General features: G+C 46.6%; 1 protein-coding gene across 29 annotated transcripts in view; it reads left to right on the top strand.

The window, feature by feature from the left end:
- KCNMA1 (potassium calcium-activated channel subfamily M alpha 1) overlaps positions 1–24,151 on the top strand; it is a 730,062-nt gene that overhangs the window by 498,611 nt on the left and 207,300 nt on the right. For all 29 annotated transcript variants that reach the window (XM_046026770.1, XM_046026771.1, XM_046026772.1 and 26 more), the window contains exons 9-11: positions 1,374–1,465; positions 19,594–19,704; positions 22,297–22,402. In XM_046026770.1, the coding sequence (XP_045882726.1) occupies positions 1,374–1,465; positions 19,594–19,704; positions 22,297–22,402 (309 nt within the window). The remainder of the gene's footprint in view (positions 1–1,373; positions 1,466–19,593; positions 19,705–22,296; positions 22,403–24,151) is intronic.

The following is a 24,151-nucleotide window of genomic DNA, read 5'->3' as shown; positions in this document are numbered from 1 at the left end:
ACCCAGGTGCCCTGTCCTTGTCGGGGTCAGCCTTTTCACCGGGAGGAAACCTAATGATCTTAAAAAAAAAAAAGGATGCTCACTTATTAAGTGAGACCGTCTGTCCCTTGGTAACGTAATTCAGCAGCTGATTCTCAGGGAGGACAGCTGCTGTCCCCGACCCAGTCCACGCTGTGGACACTCTCTAGATAGTTTGCGGTTTCAAGAGCTCCTCCACACCCTTCACCATCCTCCCCTAACTTCCAACAAACACTGTGGCTGGGGCCTGCCCTGAAGAGTAGGGTCCCCGCGGAGGATGGGAAGCCTAGAGGTCTCCTGCAGGGGGACGTCCTTACGTGAGCCCAGTGTGGTTTCCTAAGCAGCCGACCAGCTCCACGATGCAGCGACCCGTGGGGTGTCCCCCACCCCAAGTCAGAAAGTTTTGCTGTTTGCTTTTCTGGCCTTTGCAGGTCATATCTGTCGGTTGTGATGTCATGTTCAAGGGGGATTTCTGGCAACACGTTGGTTGCTGCATTTTGTCTTTCAAGGTAGCCCGTTTTGAAGTTGAGATTTTGCCGCGTATGCGGAGATTAGAATCCTCCCTCGCACACGGCTTCCACATGTGTGCACCGCACATGCATTTTTGGGATGCATATCCGGCTCTCTGTTCTGTATGCATACGGCACATACACATTTACAAAATGTATATGAATGTACATGTGCGTGTGTCCACTGGGGCAAGCATTTCCTCCGTGCCGGGGCGGTCCCCACAGCTCACGAGACCCACCGATCCAGCCACAAGCACAATGTTTGTTGGACAAAACATGGCAGATTTGTGTTTCTCCTTGCTATTCTGTCCTCCCATGTGATTTCCTAAGTTTACCTTTTGTGCTTTTGGGTGATTTTTTTTTTTTTAAACAGAAAAGTGTATGTATTATTTTACTCTTCTTTTGGTGTTTACTGTCTTTTGTGACTCAAAAAGGCATCGATTCTCCTGTGAATTTTAACTAGAATGGTCTTCTCCTGCCCTTGTGTGTGTGACTCTGTGATTTCACCAGCATGCACCCCTTGTACTGACTTCCCTTTAGCAAGAAACGCTGGATGTCAGTTTCTTTATTCTTGTTTCCCTTGCATTTATCCTGACTGTGATTTTTTTTTTTTTTTTTTTTTTTTGTAGTTGTCCAGGTTGGCTCATGTTTGTTTTGTCCTGTGTATTTCAGGAGCTTGCCCTTTTTGTGCTTTTATTTTTATAATCCACTGTATTAGTATATACCTTTGCAGTCCTAACCCTCTTGTGTTTTCGGATCTTAGAGCCCCCTCCCCTTCTGAAAAGGTCACCCCCTTTCTTTGGCCTGTCTTTTCAGTCTCTCTTCTGTCTCCTGTCTTCTCCTCAGGCCATGTTTGCCAGCTACGTCCCTGAAATCATAGAATTAATAGGAAACCGCAAGAAATACGGGGGCTCCTATAGTGCGGTTAGTGGAAGAAAGTAAGTATGCCAAGAGGTTTTGCTGCCTCCGCTGTGGTAGAATCCTCTCTGCATGCCATTTTTTTTTTTTTTTTTTTGGCTCTTTTTTCTTTGTTTCATGCATGTAGGCAATGTTTGCCCGCTACGTGCCCGAAATTGCTGCTCTCATCCTGAATCGGAATAAATTCGGCGGGACTTTTAACAAACATGGAGGCAGAAAGTAAGTCAGTTGCATCAGAAGAGATGGGGTTGAGTGACTTTCCAGAGCCCCTCTGGCGGTGACACAGGAATCCCGCTCCCCCCTACACCCCCCAGAAGCTTCTGTGAGGGAAGGGCCATATTCTGTGTGGGCTGTGATGTCGGAATTACCCCAGCAAGCTGTCCCCCACAGACCGCCTACCCAGACCTGTGCCCGTTCATGGCTTTCTTCCCCACCCGTCGTACCGAGACACATACTGCATTTCTCCTGGAAGGGGTTCCCAGATGACGGGGCCTGTATTTTCTGTTCTAACCCCTCCCCAGGAAGCCGAGCTCATTCATTCTTCCATCGACAGGCTCAGGGACTACATTCTGGTCCCCCAGAGGAATGTGATCCTATCTTAGGAGTTTCGTTAGTTTGTTTTGATTTTTGTGCTGCAATAACATGGGATTGTCCTCCAGCAGGGAGGCCTTAGGGAGGGCAGGGTCAAGGTCACCTGGCCTACCGTCAAGGCAGTGTAGCAGCCAGGAAACCGATTCTCTTCAGCCAGGAGGCACCAAGCTTGTCCTCAGAGGGACTATTACATTGTTGAGATTCCTCAGGACAAGACACATTCTATCTGTGGCATGTTGGAGCACGGGTCCTATTCCCGATGAGGCTTTTGTTGGGCTTCCTGTACCTCAGCGCTTTCTTCTTGGGGACTGGCTCACTTTGTGGTCCAATCATTCCACCAATCTCCAAATCACTGCAAGCCTTCATCACTAACCAGAAACCTGACTCCTCTGTGAACAGCGGGGCCTCAGCCTCTCTGTCCTCGGCCAGAGCGCCAGGCAGGGCTGATGGCACCCATTCTTTACTTCACTTTTTTTTTTTTAAAGCTTTTTCTTGGGTCCTCAGCTTCGTTGTTTTTGTTTTTGTTCAAACGTCCACAGAGTAAGAGGCACACTTGAGGGTTAACGCACAGCTCGAGGGATATGTCCCTGCGTGCACGCTCAGTAACTACCATCCAGATCAAGATGGGAGGATTCTCATCACTTAGGCCCCTTTGCAGTCCTAGAAGCTCTGACCGCGGAACTGGGTCTCCCCCCTCGGATACATTTTCAGATGAACTCTTGAATAGCCTGTTTTGTTTTATAAGAGAAAATAAAACCATAGCTCTGCCCTCCCCCCTCACCTCCTCCCAGCCTGACCGTCCTCTTGGAGGGAGCAGATCTCATCTCTTGTGGGTGATCCCAGAGCCTCCTGAGCTCAGGTGTCCAGGCCTTCGTTCAGAAAATGAGGAGGTGGAAAAAAAAACAACAACCCAAAACTCATTTTCTTGAACTACCCACAGGACACCAGTTTCCTTTCAAAGGAACAAAGGACAGTGGGCGAGAGGAGGCCAGTTGGCGTCTCTTCTGCGGAGGCAGCACATTTCCACCTTCCCTCTAATGGAGCCCTCCTCTTCCTATTACCTTAACAGCCCTGGATGAGATGAGAACCAAGCTGTTCTGATTTTTGGGCCATTGGTTGGATCCAAAAGGCCAGATAAGTCCAGAGATTCCCATTGGTCATTTATTCCATTGCCAAGAGGAAAACAGCTCCTCTGCCCATTTCGCCTTTAAGGTGTGAACAGGTCGCCATAAAGCAGAAGGCGTTCTGAAGAACTGGGCTCTCTTTACGGCCTCCCACCCCACTAGCTCTAACCCAGCATTTCCTTATCATGGCCCCCAAAGAAGCCCATAAAGTCAATTGCCCCGACGTGTACATGGACCATATTTCTTGACTCTCACTCCGGGTACAATGTTTTTCTCTAAATAGTTTCCCTGGTCCAGTGTGGGTGGGCTGGGTGACTGGTGGCTTTTGTCGGTGGGCGCCCCAGAGGGGGCCTCAGAGCAGTGGCCTCTCACCTGCCCCTGGTCCGATCTGGTCATCTTTCTCGCCTTGGCACTTCCACTCAAACCCTCAAGTGCTGATGACTTCAGATCACAGACTTCTCGTGGCTTTTGTTCTGTCTGTCTCCGTCATCTTTTATCACGGCCTTTTAGCCTGGTTTTTTTCTCTTTCGCTTTCTCTCTTCTCCCTTTATGAAAATACACACTTTGCTTTTAATGTGCTCTTTGGGTCTCCGATGTCCCCTGACCCTGAGGACAGAGAGTAGGTCCTGTCATCAACACTGGGACCGTTCATTTTACTTTACGCATTGTTTCCTGGTTCAAAAGCTAATTACTAAGTAGTTTAAAGAAGCCCTTTGGTCACTTAGATCTTTCATCAGAAAATATAAGCTTGGGAAAGGAACGGTAATAAAGGGCCATTAGCACCCTTTGTTTGATGTTGTTTTTCAGTCAGTAGAACAAGATTGATGAAATGTTATGTTTGGCCAAAATTTGAGTTTTCATTTGGAATTCAGTGTTGAGAGAATGGGCTGTCAGAATCAATAAGTTTTCTTTCGCTTGGGATATGGGCATGTGGTAGTAATTAGCAATATAAGGTCTTTAGTTGAGCAAGCGAGCATGGACTCTGGCAGCAAACATAATGAGAAACTACAGTTGTTCTATTTCTAATGTCAGAAAGTTTCCAGATAAAATTAAATGCATTTGCAAAAGGAAAGCAGCTAAACTTTGTTGAAAGATAGAGTTCAGACTCTTAAAATAGCATGCTTTGCCCCATGTTTTTGTGTATGCAAAAATCTACGCACTAGACTTACAGACACACGTACGTATAGCCTTCTCCCCAAGACTTCATCGAGTGAATGCCCAGAGTGTAATTAAAATATATACACAGTAGAGGGGATTGCATGTGTGTATATTACTTAGGAATAACCTCTCAAACGATGCATTAACTTGTCACAGAATTTAAGGGAACTTGTGACCCAAAGTTACAGACACATACAACTTTGAGATCTAAAGATGATTTAGAGGGAAAAAAAAAAAAAACCCAAAAACCAGAAAATCAAAAACACAAAAAATTAGGCAGAGAAGTTTAGGGTTTTGTTTATGCAACACCAATTTCAGGATATTGGAGAACATGGAGATTTTTGTTGGCGCCTCAGTTTCGGTTTTCATCTATGTGTTGGGCGTAATGTAAACAGTCCGCATGGCGTCCCCAGAACATCTTCACCATCAACATGGGATCAAGGGCCTGAGTGGCTTTTTCCAGCACTCGTATCGATGTTCCTCACTTGACCTCCCACAGGACCTCCAGAACCAGTGGTAGATGTGGGGACATGTGCACGTGTGAGCGTCCACTGTTCTCTACTTTATCTTATTACGATGTATCAGGACTCCTAAGAATAGGAATTGGGTGTCAGTAATATCAGGGGTTCAGTGTGTGGCCTATGCCGGCAGTCTCTGTGGGTTGGAGGTCTTGGGGACAAATGGCCTCTTGGGCTGAGACCCCAGATCTTATTCTGAAGGGTAGCCCGCCTGCAGCCCAGCCTGCACCCCCCCCCCAGGGGGCGCATTGCTCCTTCTCCTTCCCTTCATGTAAAATCAAAGCTGCTCAGAGGTGGGGAGCAGGAGGGTGAGGCTCCCATGGCCTTTGGAATCCCGGTTTGCTCTTCTTCCTCCCATAGCCCCTGTCATTTTCCCCAGAGATTTCCCCTCTGTGTGTGACTCAGCCACTCCTGCTTAATTTATGAGAACTGACAAGATCATGGTCCGAGGTCACATGGCCAAGGGCCATGGAAAATAATCAGCCACAGAGAGGAATCCATCTGCTGTTAGAGGTGGCCAGGCCGGGGAGCCATCCAGACCTTGTGTTTCCCATGATGAGCTTCTGGGACCCCAAACTGAGGCAGTCCTTGGTCAGGTGTTTGGGAGAAGGGAGAATGAGATGTGTTTGGATTATTCTACTGATTTCTGGTAGCAAAGGCTAAGAAGATACAGAGACAGGAAAATGAATAATAATAATAGAGGACAAGATGAAGGCAAAAGGGTGCCAGGAAAGCGAATGAGGTCTACTTGAAGGAAGGGTCTCCTGGCTCATGGAGAGTCTGAGCCCCCCTTCTGGTTGGGGAACAATTGTCACAGACTAATATGGCTTTAGTTTCAATATAGGAAAGCTGTCCGTAGAACTTAAATGCTATGGCTTCCCTCAGAACTTTTCTTTATGTAGACAGAGGAATGCCACATACTTGCTGATGAAAAGGGAATCACTATGACCCAAAAACTTAAAACTGCCTTCTCGGACAGTAGTAATACCTACAGACTTGCATATTTCTTAATCCTCATAGCAACCACATAAAGAAAGCATTACCATCTCCCTTTGCAGTGGGTGAGGAAATTAAGGAACAGAGAGGTTACGAGACTTGCCTGACATTACGCAGCAAATAAAGGATAGATTTGGGATTTGAACCCAGGGGCAGTCTGCTTCATGGTTGTGCTGCCTCTAGCGATCATCTCCTGACAGTCTTTCTGTTCTGAACTCTATGGTCCTGTGGTTGTATGTTTTCCTCCACGCCTGCCCATGGATGGGGCCACAACACTGTGCACATGATGGAGAAGAAGAGAAATGCCTGAGTATCACTATGGGCCTCTCTCTTCCTTATGCTCACCTATTGCTTCTTAGGGTCCTGCCCCTCGCCCCCAGGGTCAAGGACCAAATGTGGAGAGGGGACAAAACCATTTCTTCCTTGATTTTTCCCATTTGGTGAGACTAGAAATGTATTTATCTCTTGTATGTTTGTAACGACGAGGGGCTCTCAAGGATGGACGGAGGGATCATTGACCAAAATGAGATTTGTGCTTTATTTTGGGGTCTTGACATTTTCAGCCCCTTTCTGGGGAGTTCATTTCCTAGGTTACCAGCCATGGCGGACTGTAGTGATCTGCCAGGTGTGGACACCTCCCTCCCGCCCACCCCAGGCAGAACATATCTGAGTGGCATCTTGAGAAGAATGTTCCCAGCCCTGGCAGACATAGCCACCTGTTCCCTTAGGTTCCGTGGCTGATCTGGGGGTGGTTTCTTCACCTTAGTGAGACTTCGAGTCACAGGAGCCCCTCCTGGAAAGTCCTGTGTTAGGTACACTCTCTGGGCTTGTTTCAGAGCCTTGGATGGGAGTGGTACCTCTCTCCCTCAGGAGGCTGGGTCTTCCTGGAGGGAGTTAGGGCAGACTCTGCCTTCAACGTGAGTTGTCATCTCTGGATTGTAGGTGGGAGCCCTAAAGCCATAGAGGTTGGCAGAATTTATCATGCTTTTCCACCTAAAATGAAATCAGATACTTTATTATGTTCTTTAATGTAGTGGTCATATTTTAAAGAGTATTCAGTAATTTAGATAAGAATTTCATGACCTAGGAAATACTGGAGCACAGTTTGTTTCCTGCCTCCCTCTCTGTTCCTGTTATCATGGCAAGTGGATCATTTTCAGTCTGTGGATGTTCCCCATGTACCTCCGTGCTGGGCACAATGTGGGTTGTGTTGGGTGCAAGGGGTTCAGTGGGGAGCAAGCTATCCACGGACCTGTCCTCAGGGTCATTGCAGTCACCAGGAGGTTACAGGCAATGTGCGAGGCTATGAATGACAAAAATGCCAAGTACAAATTTTAATGCCTGTGGCAAAAAATGAAAACAAAAAAGACTAAAATTCTGTTATAGAGACAAACAGGGATAAGTTACCCTGAAGAGGTCCTGGGAGGTGCCATTTCAGAGGAGGGCCTGGTATAGCCTGTTCCCTGGTGGCTGACCCCCACTTCTGGTACTCCTAAGCCGAGGAGAGCCAACACCCTAGTTTTAAAATTCATATTACATGAACCCCTCTTCAACCATCCATCTTTGGTTCACCTTCATGGGACTAAGTCTTAAAATCATATTTTCCTCTCAGGCTCTACTTTGCCTGTACAGTCGTCCCCACTGACTTACTGAGAGAGGGCAGTCTTCCCTGGTTCCTTATTATTGGGTTCTTATTTAATTCTGTGCCCTCTTCTCAGATCAGAAATTACCTCCTTGTCTCGGTGTGTGTCCTTTGTTCCTTTCTGAGACCACTTTCTATTCCCTCCTGCCTGGCTGTCTTGAAGTCCCACTCCATTCTCTCAATCACACTCAAGCTTTGCCCGCTGTGGTTCGAGACCACTTTTTGTTTTTTAAAGGATTGGCATCTTAGAGGAGCTACTGTGCCAGAACAGACATTGCAGGGGATCCTTGAACAACATGGGCTTCAAGTGCGTGGGTCCATGTACATGCGGACTGTTTGGGAGAAATACAGTACAGTACAGTAAATGTGTTTTTCTTCTTTAGAATTTTCTTAGTAACATTTTCTTTTCTCTAGCTTACTTTGTTATAAGAACACAGTCTATAATAAATGTCCCATACGAAATAGGTGTCAGGTGACTATGTTCTTGGTAAGGCTTCTGGTCAGTAGTAGGCTATTAATGGTTGAGTTCTGGAGGGAGTCAAAAGTTACATGTAGATTTTTGACCACATGAGGGTCGGTGCCCCCATTTGTTCAAAGGTCAACGGTATTTCTTTACAAAGACTCACTTAATCTACCCCGGAGTCTATGCCCTCCCCAGGAGAGCAAGCGTGAGTCCTGGCCTTCATCACCATCATCCCACATGTGATTATTGTGTGCTCGCCACACACAAGCACCGGGGATAAACGTCGCCACACCTATAGAGATTTCCAAATACGCCACAGCTCTCTTGAGCTATACATTGTTTGGCCACCAAAGTGGTTGGGGAGTTCAAACTCAGAGCTTACATAAGCTTCCCCTCTTGGTTCCCAGAGGTGACCGTCTTCCTACAATAACATTTCCATCTGGCCTTTTTCTGATAAGGGCTGACTCTAGCACTTGGGAATAGGATGTGGGGTTAATTCGTGTGGTGTTGCCTTGGGCCCTGTACCATGCGCCTTTCCTTTCCTTTCCCCTCTACACACAGCGTGGGCAGTCCTCCCTCTCCCTTCTGCACAGCTTGATGTGGTCCGTGGGGGTCTACTCCTGTGGGGGGTGTTTCCTATAGGATGCCATTCATGATTTTTAGATCACAGACATCACTCTGGTTGAAATGTCACCAAGGCTTTGCTTTTCACACGAACTTCTATCCCTTGACAAGCAAGCCGTCCAGCCCTCTCCTCGCGGGGCCTACGTGATGCGCAGCCTGAACTCCCAGCCATGTTTTCAGATTCCTCGATTTTAAAAGCCATAAATTAGCAAATCATCAACATATCACCAGGAAGGATCATCTGGTAGCCATTCCAGTCAGAAGGAAACACAGGCCCCAATAACTGATCTTCACAAAGATACGAAGAACTGTAGACAGACAGATACAGTAAATAGGAAGACAAACAGATAATTCAAGTTGACAGACCATCTTGGACTGATTAGACATTCTGCTTTGATTAGCATTAAACTTCTGGGGGAGGAAAAAAGAATTGAGATTGCCCTAATACTTTGGGAAAACGACCCCTTGACTACTTCTGAAATTCAGAACCGAGGGGGCAGATACCCAAAGCAAGTGTCGTTGGATGCTGTGTCGTATAATGTAATACGCTAGGTATTCCCTTCTGATGCGAGGGGTCTTCGTGGGTGTGGAGGTAGGTGCTTCTCTCTTTGCATCTGCTTTGGATTCTTGCAAGCCACATCTTTAGTCCCTTTCAAACTTGCAGCTCTATTTAAAGAGACCGGGATGCATATTAAATCAATTTCCTGATAATACTAATGGAATGAAGGCTTGTCCCCTCTCCCCTCCTCCACTTTCCTGCTGTCTCTCTTCCCTTCCACACACTTATCAAAATGTTCCAGCTATTGTTCTGAAAACAAGAATAGAAATGTAGGTGGGAGATGAACTGTGTACCTAGAAAAAATAAAAAGTCATATTCAAAGCTAGACTTTTGCTCTCAGATAGTGTTTCTTCTATATTAAAAAAAATTCCAAATATGACTTTGCTAATTATAATCCCTGAAGAGTCTTTCTGCTCAATCTCACGTTTGATTGGGTGAATCCTCTCTGGGTAGGTTCCAAACCTAGAGAAGAAATACCACCATTCGAGAGCGCATTGCACTGCGTTTTCTGCCTTCCTGCTATGTCGTGTATTGTGATAGAAGTCTTTCCAGGGCTGTGCACCATGGTTCCTAGTAGACTTGGCGTCTGTCCCACTGATGCTGCCATCATGCACCAGGAAACTTTCTAGCTGTCCAAGCCCATTGTCTCTTTCTATTAAAAGAACTTTAGAGGCTGTTGCAGTTGAGGCTTATGGCAACCTGATTCTGTGTCTCTCAGGGTTCAAGCTCCCACATCTAGTGTGAGTGTCGCATAACAATGACCTGCTCCCACTCCAGAACCATGGGGACTGCTCCAAATATGGGTGCCAATTTTCAGTAAAAGCAATCTTATCTCCCCTCTGTGCACCATCTTAATTAGGGGACAGGGAGGCAGTTCAGAGACAGGTTCATGGCCATCTCTGAGAGAGGTTTGTGACCTTAACTACAGACCTCAAAGGCAAATGCCAGCTGGGCTGTAGAACAGATTTAGGAAAGTTCCCATCCCAGCATGTTGGCTCAGCTTACAAGTACGCGAGCCCCTGCTGTGTCCCAGTCACTGTGCTAAGTGCTGTGGTTAAAGGATGAGCAAGAACACGTGATTATGCCTTCCTGGAGCTTACCTGAGACTTTGACCCATCGAAACCATCCAAGCTTCTAAACGAAAGCTTGATGATGTAGGAGCATCATTCCAGTGAAATGTTTTTTTGGCAGGAATCTTCTTCAGTGAAACCATGAAGCCTGCAGACATTTTAGAGGGAGTGCTTCTAACAGCAGTTGATAATTCATATTGTTAAAATGTACCCATTACAGTAGTTTGGGGCAAAGATAACAGCAGAGGGACTTGTGCCCCCCAAAACCTGTGGGTCTAATGGTGGACCCAGTCAAATATAGGTGCAGAGCGACTTGAGAGGGTGGGGGTGTTGCTGATGCTCCCCCAAACCCCCTCTTTTTCATCCTCTACGGTGACCCCCGGTGGTGTGTTACGCCTCAGCCAGCCCTGGAGCCTGTGGACTCCTCCCAGTTCTTATGTGGATAACAGATGCTGGAGGCCAGCTAGAATGCTGGGTCTACTCGGGCTGGATTGGATAGCTAGCGGTGTGGGCTGACTGGGGCCACACCCTTGAGTACGGCTGGGGAACAAGGCCACGATGTGTCAACTTGATTGTCTTTATGGGAAAGTAGTCCCAACAAGATTGCTCTAGGGCCATGGTGCATGATTTACCAGGGATGTTGGCAGGGGGGTGGGGCTGGCGTTTTACATCAAAGCTAATATACCTCCCCTCCACAGGGGCCAAAGTAAGAACCATTTCTTTGCTCGAACTCATTTTCCCTCTATTCCACCTTCGTCCCCAAAGGGTGTGGTTCACCATTGCCCTAGTCTTTGCTTGTGTTCAGAAACAGCGCCACCCAGTGGAGACAGGCAAATCTACTTTGATCTACATAGAGGGGAGCGCTGTTCAGCGCCCTGATTCCTCTCTAAGAGCAGAGCACCATCTAGGATTGGGAGAATCAGGTCAAAGGAAGACTGACTTACCTGAAAATGGCCAGAGGCCACCAAGCCTGCAGTCATGGGATGAATAAAACATGGAAGGGCAAAGGTGTTGGGAGAGACCCGTGTTATTTGTGAGAGCCGGGCAGGTATGGAATTGCCTACTTCAGATGGCTGTTTAAGTCCTCTTCCAAGAAGGAAGGAGAGAAAGAGGAGAGAGAAAGAAACCAAACACCACCAGCCTACTGAGTCCTTGTGACAATTAACTGAGAAACTATGGTGGAGGTAAACAGTTCTTCCAGTGGGGGGCTCGTTGGTTACGGATTCTTGCTCACTTAAGCAAAAAAAGGCATTTTCTTAGAAGGTTAGAGTACCTTACGGAATTCAGAGGAAAGCTGATGAACAAAGTTTCCGAAAGGACGTGTTTGAGCCAGGCAAGCAGAAACTCGGGGACGGTCATGACAGGGTTTTGCCGGCAGGATGCATCCCACCGGGACTTAGGTCAGTCTGTGCAAGACTGAGAGACATTGATTGGCCTAGCTTGGGCAGGGCACCTTGATTCAAGGTCCCAAGGCTGTATATCTGATTGGAGAGGACTGGTTCCCCAAATTAAAAGTGAGGTACCACTGACAGAAGAGAGGGTACCTGCTGGACAGGTCAGTATAACCAGTGCCTCCTCCTACACTGCGGTTGTCAGAATTTATTGATTTATTTTTACAGATTTATTTATTTTAGAGCGAGAGATTGAGAGACTTGGGGTGAGTGGTAGAGGAAGAGAGTCTCACGTAGACTCTGCGTGGAGCCCTGAAGCCTGATGTGGGGCTCGATCTCATGACCCCAAGATCACAATCTGAGTTGAAACCAAGAGTTAGATGCTTAACCCACTGCGCCTCCCAGGTGCCCCTCAGAATTTATTTTTAAGACTTGGACCGAGGCTCCTTTGTAGCAATAAGCTATGAAAGATGTGTGGTCATTCCTTGTGTGTGGTCTGATTATGGAGATCTAATCATGATGGAGGATGGAGGAGGCATAGAGGCAGACCCCGCTGTCGTGGGTTAGGTCCTGACCATCCGCATCTGGGAAGAGGCACCCGCTTTGTGCAGAAAGTTCTGGTCTGGTCAGGACATCTCCCTATTCACTGAGGGAGCTACCAGGAGTCCGTCCCATGACCTTGGGGCTCTGTTTTACAGAGGTGCCTTTGCTGCACTGTTGGGAACTATTTGCTCAGCCTTCTGCCCCTGTTTAGGGAAACAGCAAAACAGCCCGTCTCTTCCACAATAGCTCTATTGACAGCTGGATGAGATGATTACTTTATTCTCTTCCTCACTAGGAGGGAGAAGGCATTTCCTTTCTTTGTAATTAGCAAAGTACTAGCTGTGGCCCTGGGTAGGAGATTTTCTTATCTCTAAACCTCCTTGGGCTTTTCCTTTGCTGGTTTTGTATTTTTCCATTTGTGTTAACCGGAAATGGCTACAGGCAGGGTTTGACATTGTGGCCTTGAGACACGTTCCCAGTTGCTTTGTTTTTATTTTTGTCCTCTTTAGGTGGACTGTTCTCTCACAAGTTAGCAGAAGGTGGTTAGTTGATCTCAGGTGGCAGAAGCAGCCAGTGATCGTACAGGCTCGGGGTTAACTGTTATGTTTCTTCTACACTTGCGGTGGCAGGGGGCGGCCAAGACAAGCACACTTTACCAACCAGCCTCTTGGTCAGCAGATAGTTCCGGAAAACCCAGCAAGCTTTGGGGTTCCTGAGCCAGGTCTCCAGGTGGGGTGGAAGGATGGGAGCCACACAGCCTAGAGCTGGCGTTTGTTGGCCAAAGGTGAACTCCCCTACGTGGAAGTCTGTTCCTGTGGGACAGGCTCTCCATACAGGAGGAAGTAGGAAGGCGGGAGGTGGATAAGCTTCCTTTCTTTTGGACAGTGGGGTCCTGCACCTCAGGGGAAAGCCTCGGTAACCGTCACCCTGAAGGACACAACCCAAACCAGGGCAGGCTGTGTGACGAAACAGCCAGAGAAAGCACCACAGGTGACAATGGAACGTCAAGGCCAGAATCTGCCAAAACCTCGGCTTAAGTGAGAGCGTCCTAGAGAAATAGTTGTGTGGACACTGAATGGTTCGAATTCAACCTTGGAGAGACAGCATGGACTTAGAGTACTGACCACTGTGTGATTTGAGTTGTAGGGCCTCTCAGCACCCATACCCTGCTTTCTATATGATAAAATGCTGCTGAATTCCCTTGACAAGTCCTTCTTAAAATTCATTCCCATAAGCTGGTGGCTACCAATGGTGGCGGGGGGAAAGGGGGTGGACGGAAAGAGCATGATTAGAAGTCTCAGCAGAAAGACAGAAGAGATTCTAGCATATGTATTTGATATAAATATTATAGTTTTACAGAGACATCTAGATCAATATATGCCACGTTTCATCTGCCTCTCTGACAAAGTGAGCACAATGTATTCAGGGAAAGCTGTATAGGATTTTCAATTTACTCTGTGTGATTTATTGTGACAGGATAGCTATGGGTTTTTTAAGTTCTTTATACTTGTTCCAGTAAAAATGGATATAGTATCTTTTAAAAATAAACAGCCCAGAGCTGTGCATTTTACATTGTCTTCCTAGAATGAGGCTCTTGCTAAAGAGAGATCTGAGACCTCCCTGCCCCATGGGGGGAACCTGATGCAGTCAGATTTGCCTCAGTCCTGCTCTTTGGCTGTGTCGAGGGGGTGGAAATGGCGGGGAGGGTGAGCAGGGAACTGAATTAGGAAGTACTGCAGACGTCTAGACAAGATATGCTGGTAGCACGAACTAGAAGGGGCAGAGAGCTGGAACTCTGGTGGGGGGAATCCATCAGTGTCTGTGGGTACAGCCCACTCTGTCTGGGCCCTTTGTTTCGTAGTGACTGGCCCCAGTCTCCTGGCTCCCAGCTCAGGCTCCTCTCAGCAGCATCAGCCCTCCTTCTCTCTAGAAGGCATTGAAGCGAGGAGGTAGTGTGGCTCTTGCTCTGCCCCTCATCGTGTACTGAAACTCTGGACCTCAGTTTCCACGTTAAGATAATATAGTGGAGGCACTAGACTCAACATTCCCGAAGGGCCGTTCTGATACTAAGATGATGTGAGTCCGTGGAGTGGGGCCCATCCCTGTCACAGTTCCCTTTTTCAAGGTTACTGGCTCTAAGCAACACTTTTAGTTCTCATTTAGCTCAAGTCAACTTCAGTGGGTCTCTGGAGGCTTCATTCACTGGATCCTTCAAGAGTTTGGGGGTCCCCCCCCAGCATCCTCCTCTTATGCCTCGTGCCCTAGGTCATCTCACCGAAGTTATCCATTCTGAAAGGCACCAGTGGAACTGTGTTCTGAAACGTGTCCCAACTCAACGGGGGCATCCTGGCTTCCCTCCACCATCTCCAGGAAAGGAAGTAGACTGATGGAGGAGAATGCATGGGATTTCATTCTGAAGGTGGAGATGCTTAACGATGGGAGAGACACACCCATATTCATTTAGGGAAGATGTACCCATGAAACAAGCACTTGGTAGTCTGATGAACCCTGATATAATGGCTAACAGTCAAGCGTTATCCTTATTGTGGTTGTTGCACTCAACCACATGTTTGCTCCATGACACATGAGCGTTTCCCACCCCTAATTCGGTCCAGCCTGTGTTTACAGATTCCTGCCCCCAAACCAGGCATAATTGCTTACACCGGATGACCAACTCCATTACATAAAATGCCATCTGCTACTCTTCTAGCCTTTCAGACACTTCTTCATGCATCGGAGAGGAATCCTTTAATCCAGCCATTAACATTAGTTTATCCCAAGAAAGATTTGTTTACAGAACTTGACAAAATTTTAAAAACAAAGAAGTCCCATCAGATCAGAAATGGTTATTGATTTAGGTTTGTTGGCTGGCTTCACAAACCACGTGACCAGGCCCTGTAGAAACCTATCATTAAGAATGCCAATAGTTTAGGGGCGCCTGGGTGGCTCAGCGGGTTAAGCCGCTGCCTTCGGCTCAGGTCATGATCTCAGGGTCCTGGGATCGAGTCCCGCATCGGGCTCTCTGCTCAGCGGGGAGCCTTCTTCCCTCTCTCTCTCTCTGCCTGCCTCTCTGTCTACTTGTGATCTCTCTCTGTCAAATAAATAAATAAAATCTTTAACAACAAAAAAAAAAGAATGCCAATAGTTTAAAGAAGTTCAAATCTAGAGCCACATTGGGAATAGTGTTAGTTACCAACCTAGTATAACTTCCCTAAATATTCTCCATCGTAAATGGATGGTTTATCTTTAGGATCCTGGGGCTGGTGAGGCAGTCCTGGGCTGGACATAGCATATGATGTCTACGATGGATATCTGCATCACCTTGCCATCCATTGGCTTGCCAAATTACGTGGCTTCAGTGTAAAAGAACCTGGTTTAGAGTTTCTGCCATGGTTCAGCCTTTGTTGCCTGGAGCATGTACAGCCAACATCGAGTGATCCTGTAACAGGAGGATGTTTAAAGTGAGAATCATCTCTTTCCATCCCTGTTCCCAGGCTAAGCCTCTCTCCTGGCCCAGTGAGAATCCCTTCAACCTCCCCTCCACTCTGTGATGAGGAGGACGTGCTGCAGGCGCAGCCCTGCCCGCCGTCAAGGAGCAGAAGCTGAAATACTCCAGCCTCTGCTCTCTGCACCCATCGCCTTCATCCCAGTGAGCTTTAGGGCCGGAGACCTGGGTCACATCCTGGGCAAGTCACTTTCTTGCTGTGGGATGTCAGGTATGCGACTTAAGGAAATTGAGGTTAAGAGAGGTTATCTGCAAAGATGCAGATTGTACGAACTACAACTACAAGGGTTGTTCGAGGATCAGATGGGATTCAAGGGGCCCTAGAGAACTTTACATTGATTTCCTACTGATTTATAGATGTCACATGAATCCTACCATTGAATAATACTTCCAATGGCCTAGGCCCTTGACTGGGCCCTTCACAGGTATCATCTGTTTAAATAAATCCTCAAGATAACCTCATGAATCAGGTACTAGCTCCAGCCCCTCCAAGACTCTGACTTCATAGTTGTAAAATACAGAACTGGTACCTTGCCTAAGACCATTTGGTTATTTAGTGTCTGAACTGAGCTAACACAGGGCTATTGTAGTGCGGATCTCACATAGTAGATGTCATGGAATGGGGCAGAGATAATTTTGCATGAGGATCTTGTTAGCATCCTTCAAATCGTGCTCCGTGAATAACTATCATTCTGCAGCGAAGGCAGGCACACCCTGCTCCCAGTCTTAGAATACTTTCAATTATCAGTCACTGAGGATACAACAAGTTCTGCTTCTCTTTTCCCTGCAATAACATCCTTCCCCCAACTCTGGTCCCTAGAATTTTCAAAAGTCCTGATAATATTTCTGGAATGTAAATTTTCCCTTTTCACCATCCATAGCTCTGTGCTCCTTCAGGCCCCCCCCCCCCCCGTGCTCCCTCAGACACAGGCTGGTGGGATCCGGTCTTCTAATGCAGATGCCGACTTAGAGAGGTGACTTCTCCCCATCCATCAACTCTAACTGCATTCAAACATGTTCAATATGTGAGCTTCTTGATAACTTCCACTGTATGGAAAACAAAATGGAGGGAAATGATTATTGGCACAAAGGGGGAAGTCATAAATCTTCAAATCAGATATAGGACAGATTGGAACAATATGGGTTCTCCAAGGTTGCCATGATAATGTGCCTAATAACTCTCCTTGGGCAAAAAGGCAATCTGCTTTCAATCAATCTCGCTTTTTCTGAGCAAAAATACCAATTATGTGGAAGGAAGATTTTTTTTCCTCCCTTTTTGATAAAGGCTGCTTTCCACCCCAGAAATCATGCTGTAGCTAAAAGATATATATTCTCAATTGTCTAGAATGGTATTGGACAGCTAGCCTCAAATGAGAAAAGTCAATCCTTTTTTTTTTCCTCTCCTCTCCTGCCTGCATTTGTCTACTTCTTAAGAGAACTGAAAGCTAATTAAAGGCTTAAGGGATAATATTGATTGCATTGGAATATATTTTATATGTACCCAGCACATTTTCAACTAAGAGAACCCTGACTCTTTCTAAGGCTGAATAAATCAGCTGGCAGGGCCTTTGATTCAAGGGTGAGAGGGTGAACTCATCTCCTTCCCTTCCACTTCTCACACATCTGTCCTAGAGATGAATGAGTTCAGAACAGGGAGAGGGAATGCTGGCAGATGTTCATTCAGTCCTTTGCGTACAGGATGGGAAGGATGAATGTTCAACCATTTCCCCGGACCTATCATTGATTCGAGTCCAAGTTTGAATAATCACCAGGCTTCTACTGGTATAGAACTTTGAGCTTTGCTGTGCCTGGAGCGGGAAGCTGGCTGGGTGGCATTAACCTCTCAGACCCCTCATCTGTTGGATGGGAATAAGGAGCTTGCCCAAGATCACGCACATCCTTGGTGGCAGAGCAAGGGATCCCGTCTGGCTTATTCTCACATCCAGGTGAACGGGTGGGCCTCCACCACGTAGCTGTCCTGTGGAGGTACCCATACATCGGATTCATGCTGGCTTTGTTTGCAGTCATGGAAGTCTGTGGGCAGAAAACATTAGAGCTGTCCCCGTGCAGCCCTGGATGTCAGATCAGGACACCCTGTATCTTGGTCACTTTCTGAACACCCCTGGCAAATTCAGAATCAGAAATCTTATGCAAAACATGCAAATCCCTTTGCAGCCTGTTTTGTCTATATAAATGCACATGTGCTACGAGAAATATTTTAAGAGATGGCAGGATAAAAATGTATGTAATCCAAATGTTTGGTTCATGTCCCGTGTTCTGACACCCGATGTATTTCCAGAGGGAGTTAGTCATGTGGGTATGAGGCATTTGGATAGGTGGCCAAGGGACCCCCTTGAACCTGGCTGGTCCTGGCTGGAAAACAAAGTGATCATGTTGGAACATCTCTTCTGAGGCAGCCCAGTCTTTCCTCCCCAGGATGGCCTTCGCTTGCCTGGCCACTGAGTGAGTGTGGCACCGTAACAATAACAGTCCATAATGGTGATATTATTAACTGCATTGTGCATATTATTGATTTACTCTTTGTTCTGCATCATTATCCCTTCACCAATGAGTTTACTGCCTTATTCTCATATACTTAGTCAAGCACCAAATTACAGCGAAAGGGCAGGCTCTTGTAATGGCATCTAATGGAACATTGCATCAGCGATCATCACTTCCTCCCATTATGAGCTGCCTCCAGCCAATGAGCTTTCTGCCTTGTTGGAATGTGCACCGAGCAATTATGAGGGGCAGGGGGCCTAGCCGTTCTAAAATTTTTTCCCACGAAATTATGTGCTTCAGTGTTCACCACCTGCCCATGCCCGAGAACCTGGGCAGGGACTCAGCCTCTGTCCCTAGCAGCCCAAGAGGCACAGGGACCTGGGCTGAGGCCCTTGCTATGGTCTTCTTATTAGAAGCCAGAAGGTTGCCTCTCCACGGTCGGGCCCCCGATTTGGGTCGTGGGGTTAGTCCTTGCACCAAAGGGCTTAGTCCTGATGGAGCAACAGATAGCAAATGTCAAGGGCCATAGGGTAGCCAGATTGGTTCAGATTCATCAGATGGGTCCAGGAGCCCAAAGATGTCGGGTGGGATGGTTGTCCCAGCAGTTCTGGAAAAGAGGCTCATCTCTCCGGGGGAAGCCACCATCCCTGGAAACAGAAGTCCAAACCTTGCTGGATCAAGGCAAACCATTCCCACCTCATCCCTTTCTAGCTTCTCCCCATCTTGAAGTAGAATGCTGTGGCTCTCATGGAAGTCCCGGGCAGCCCAGGGAAGCAGCTGTCTGGGGATGCACAGCCTGTGGCGTGATCTGCGATTCCATAGGCGTCCCATCCCCATTTAGCCCTGAGTAATGCTCACTTACTGTAAAGTGTTACATGCCCCCATTGTCGGAGGAGTTATGGCGGAAAAATGCAAAATTTCCTTTTTACTGCTTATGGCCAGCAGAGCCCATAACGTGTCAAGCCGCACATTAGCCACCCTGATAAAAGTCCGCTTTCTTACACACAAAATCATCGTTTCAGCAAGATTTGTTATCTCATTACCTGATAAGCTCTATGTCATAAACCAAGACTCATTCGGTAAATCTCTCAAGAGGACGCTTTGTGGGCAGAAAGGGAAAGATATGAATCTGCAAGGGACTTGATAATGCAGCATTTACGCACAAGCATAATGTCACTTATTGTTCAATGCATAAAACCACTTGGCCAAACGGTTGGGCTTTTAATAGGATTTTGTGCAGCATCAGGTGAGAAGCCATATGCCTGTTCTGCCGGGGAGTCTCTGAGCACCTGCCAGCACCGCTACTTTGCCTCACGGCCCTCTGGGGACGGGAGCTGGGCTTTCACGGAGGCCTGGGGAGGAGAGGAATGCTTCCTTGCGCTGTGCGCTTCCTCTGTCTTGCCTGGGGTGGGTGGCGGGTCAGTGCGGGGCTGGCCCCATCTAACTGGCTTCTCCTGTTCAGGCACATTGTGGTCTGCGGACACATCACTCTGGAGAGTGTTTCCAACTTCCTGAAGGACTTCCTGCACAAGGACCGGGATGATGTCAATGTGGAGATCGTCTTTCTTCACAAGTAAGGGGCCCCTGCTGTTTCGAGACCCTCCACTCAACCAGGCACCCTGAGGAGGACTCCCTGAGTGTCTGTAGGAGTGGTGGTGTGGGCGCCATATTGGGGGGTCAGTGCGGAGTTGAATCGGCCGTGACCTCAGATGGCCTCCTTGGAGAGGACAGTATGGAGCTATGAAAAGGGAACCAACACATTAGTTCAGTGGTGAGAATGGCACCGCTTCTGTGGAGGCAATTCTGGCAAAGAAGAGTGAAGTTCATTATGGGTCAAACACGTCATTACCGTCCCTTCAGCTGTCTGGATCGATTCGATCCAGGTGTGTCCACAGTGTCTGGTGTGGAATGATTAGCTGTCTGGTGTGGATTCTTTACAAGGGCAGGAGGCACAGAGTGGTCAGGCAAGACACAAACATAAGAGGAAGCAGGGTACGAAGTACTAGTAACAGCTGCAGCAACAATTGCCATTTCTAGAAACCTCAGTGTAGGACCCTGTGCTGGTCCCTGCTCGTGCATACAGTCTCTCCCTTCATCAACACGGGGAGTCAAAGTGCATGCTGTGAACTCATAGTACTCTGTATGAATCTTGCCAAAGAGGTTATTTAAGCTCCCTGGGCCCCAGTTTTCACATTCATAAGGTAGGGAGATCACAGTGGTTTCATTCTACCCCATAGGGAGAATGAAAAGAAATAATCCATATAAAGTATACAGAGCAGAATCAGGCACACAGTAAATGCTCAATGAATATTTGCTATTATTGTGGAAGATAACATGTCTTAGGTTGATAAGCAACTTAGAAGGTAGGTCTTATGATGTTTGCTGTACAGCTGAGGAAGGCAAGACCTCTCCTGCTCAATGTGATTGGGACTTTAAGATTTGTCTAATCCCCTTTTAGGTAAAAGTTAGTCTTCCAAAGGGACAGAGAGTCTGGAGACTTAGGCTTGTTGACTTGGGTGGCACCATCTTCTTTTTGGATGGAAATTGGGCCACGATAGTGCCAGCACTAACTCCAGGTTATGTAGGGATAAAGCTTATGAGTTGGTGTTGGCTGCATAGGGGGCTGACAGCCCAGGACTCAATCCTGTCCTGAGATCCCAGGGAATATGACTTCCCTATAAGATTCTGTTCTGTGCATCTCCTTCTTTTTGACATTTGTCCATAGCATACCAAACTGACCACCATGTCTGAGTGCCTGAGTGTCTGAGCATTTTGCCTCTCAACACTGAATTTTCCAAGTTCTGAAAAGACCAGCCAGGCCATGAGTGCAGGAGCAGAATTCATAGATCCAGTTCAGTGCTTAGCCTCTCCTTACCCGCTGAGGGGCCTGTCCTCTGCAGAGCATTATGGGAGGTTCAGGAGAAGTAGTGTGCATAGGTTCTGCCCTCATATTGGTTGGGCATTTCAAGATGAGCACGTGTGCAACCGTGAGAGCTCAACATCTAACCTATATTCACTGACTGAAGTCAGTTTCATCAAGAGGCAGAATTGCACCGGGCACTTGCTTCAGGGAGAGACCAGCATTTCTTGCATGACCAGGCAGACTTCCCAAGAGGGGCCCAACCAGTAATGGGTCTCAAAGACTGGTCCAATGTGCACAGGCTCGGTTTCCCTCTCACCCATGGCTTGAGACTGAATCAACAAGCCAGTGGCCAATGCTTTACTTGCTGGGATTCACCTTCGTGTCCCCAGCATCTGTCGGTGTCAGCACTGTAGTGGATGGCCCAGTTAATTAACCTCTTGAAGATTCGGGTTAACAACATCCCTTCCTCCAGGGTTGTTTTGAGGTTTAAATGAGTTAATATTTGTCAAGTGCTTGGAATGGTGTCTGCCACATAGTAAGTGCTGGAAAACATTAACAATTCCTACTAAGTACTTAATGAATGTGAGGCAAGCATGGACGAACATCGTCTTGAACCTAGTAGGTTTGAACTAAATATCATCTCCCCAGCGCCTAGCCTGATACCTTATAGAGAGGAGAAATCTTTCATCTCCACAGAAGTAATAAATGGATGAGTGGGGCAATCAGTGTTTTAATCCTTGTCCTCCAATGGGAACAAGGTCTGGACAGTTCAGCACCGAGAATGACGAAGAGCGTACACATGTGTGAATCAAGAACAGTACTGAGAGTACATTAACTCGGTCTGTGGCTGCTCAGAGGTGACATGGTTTGATCCAGGCCCTGGGGGATGAGAAGTCCATGTGGCTGAGAACCAGAGAAGAGGCTTTGAGGGAGGGAACGGCAGGAGGCTCTGCCAGGGACGCCTTCGGCTAATCTCTGATGTCACAGCTCTGTCTCTCTATTCATAAAGTTGGGATTCCGTTCCTAACAAAGTCAAAGACATTTCGCCTCATAGGACTCCGACTTTGTGCAAACTGTGAACCTCTTTATTTTACCTTGGTAACGGTTTGGGTTTTCAGTGGGCTGGGGTTTTATTTCTCTCGAGGGTGAACCTTTTATTTCTGGCAAGAAAAGGGGCTGCTTTGAAGGTGAAAGCCTTTTCCTAGGTCTTTCTTTTTGGAAGTCAGAGAGAAAGAAGGCCATGAAAGAAGCAGAAATACCGGAGTCTGTTATATTAATGGCTGTTTCTTCTCTCCCTGCCAGCATTTCCCCTAACCTGGAGCTTGAGGCTCTGTTCAAACGACATTTTACTCAGGTGGAATTTTATCAGGGTTCAGTCCTCAATCCACACGATCTTGCAAGAGTCAAGGTAAGAAGTAAGAGGTGACTTCTGCTTTTATTCCATCTGAGAGGGGACTGACTCTGTGGTGAGGGCACATGCCTCTTAGGATGGCCAAGAGTCACCTCTGCACCCCTAATGAGATAAGTCAGATGCCACCAGCCTTGACATCACCCTTTCCCTGGTCCCAGAGCTTCATTCCGCTGGCACTTGCTAGGCTACTTCCCTCGCTTGGACTAGTCATAAAATGAAAGTGATTTTGCCAGTTCCCTCATGTCAGCACTTCTCAAGGAAGTAGACCAGTTGTACAGATTCAGTAACCTCATATACAATGTAATAATCAAGTAATTTCCATCTTAAATACTTAAGTTGGTCTCTGTGTAGCTCTGAAATCTATTATTTACATTGGAAAGGAGCATAACATGAAGGATAAAGTATAAATAAAATTCTGCCAGGCCATAAAACATTTTTAGCTTCCTTTTTTTTTTTTTCTGCCACCAAAGACTAAAAGCATAAAACTAAACATGCAGATATCTGATATCACTTGGTAAAGGGCTAATCTTTCATTCCAAAATCTGTTAAGTTAAAGACCTTGTTATAAAGCAGACCTGAGGCTTATAAAGTAAAGGGATAGAGCAAAGTGACATCTGCTATTTTGCTCGTTTTATATAGATTTTGTAAACACGTTCAATATTTGCATGGCAGTGGATATAGACTAATATTGTGAATCCACTGACTTCTAAATGCTAACTGTGGTCACTACATAATTTAGTAAATAATGTCATTGGCAAACATGAATAAGCAGAAGGATCTGGGTGAATTCTTTGGATTATTAAAGAAAACTAGAGACAATTTGTGACATACCGTGGAGGAAACAATGGCCTCCCACCAAAATGCAGGAATGGTCTATGAAGTACAACATATAAAGTGGGACAGATTGCAGACCTGAGCCAGAACAAGAATTCTTATGCTTAGAGAGTCCAGTTAATCTTAATATTATCCAGACATGATCCAAGTTATGACTAATGTGAAATCTAATGAGAACTTGGAGAAAATAGTTACTGTTCAAGGACCTAATTTGATGCAAGCAATTATTAGCATAACTCATCATTCCCTCAGAAGCATACATCTTATTTTGGCTCATGTTTAGAGGAGTCAGTAGGTTTTGAGGTCATCTGTAACACATCATTTCATATACATAGATTTGTTGTCTTTCGAATATCTGAATGCTAATTGAATACTAAACAATACTGAGTTGTTATCTGATTTAGGGCTCTTATTTCCTCCTGTTCCACAGTTAAGATGTGAAAAAGGTCAGATGAAGGACTTTGGAGTCTCAATATCTGGAATCCTTGACTATTCGATTAACTTGGTAACCTGAGAGAAGGGATTTAGCTCACCTGACGCCATTTCCCGACTAGAAAAATAAAGATGACGGGGTAGATCCATTGGTAGGGAAAGCAGACAGGGAAGGGACTAAAAGTCTTCGTTAATTGTTATTTAAAGAAATCTGGAAAGATTACATCTAAGTCACTATGCCAAATGAAAAGTGTAATTACGAAGGTCCACGTTGTACCCTCGAACAACAATGAGATGAAATGTTTATACCATAACAAGAACTTGCGAGCTACACTCTTGACAAAACTATAATCTCTCAGGATTATTTTTTTCTTTCCTTGCAAAGCACCAGATTCCCCAAAAGCTGTCGACAGAGAAAGACTGCAACCAGGCATGGCTATTTATTTGTTTGTGTTCTGTGATTTTCCTTTCCGTGTCTTA

This window comes from Meles meles, chromosome 13 (assembly GCF_922984935.1).
Source record: "Meles meles chromosome 13, mMelMel3.1 paternal haplotype, whole genome shotgun sequence".
Taxonomy (NCBI): domain Eukaryota; kingdom Metazoa; phylum Chordata; class Mammalia; order Carnivora; family Mustelidae; genus Meles; species Meles meles.
This window is presented reverse-complemented; position numbering and strand designations above follow the sequence as displayed.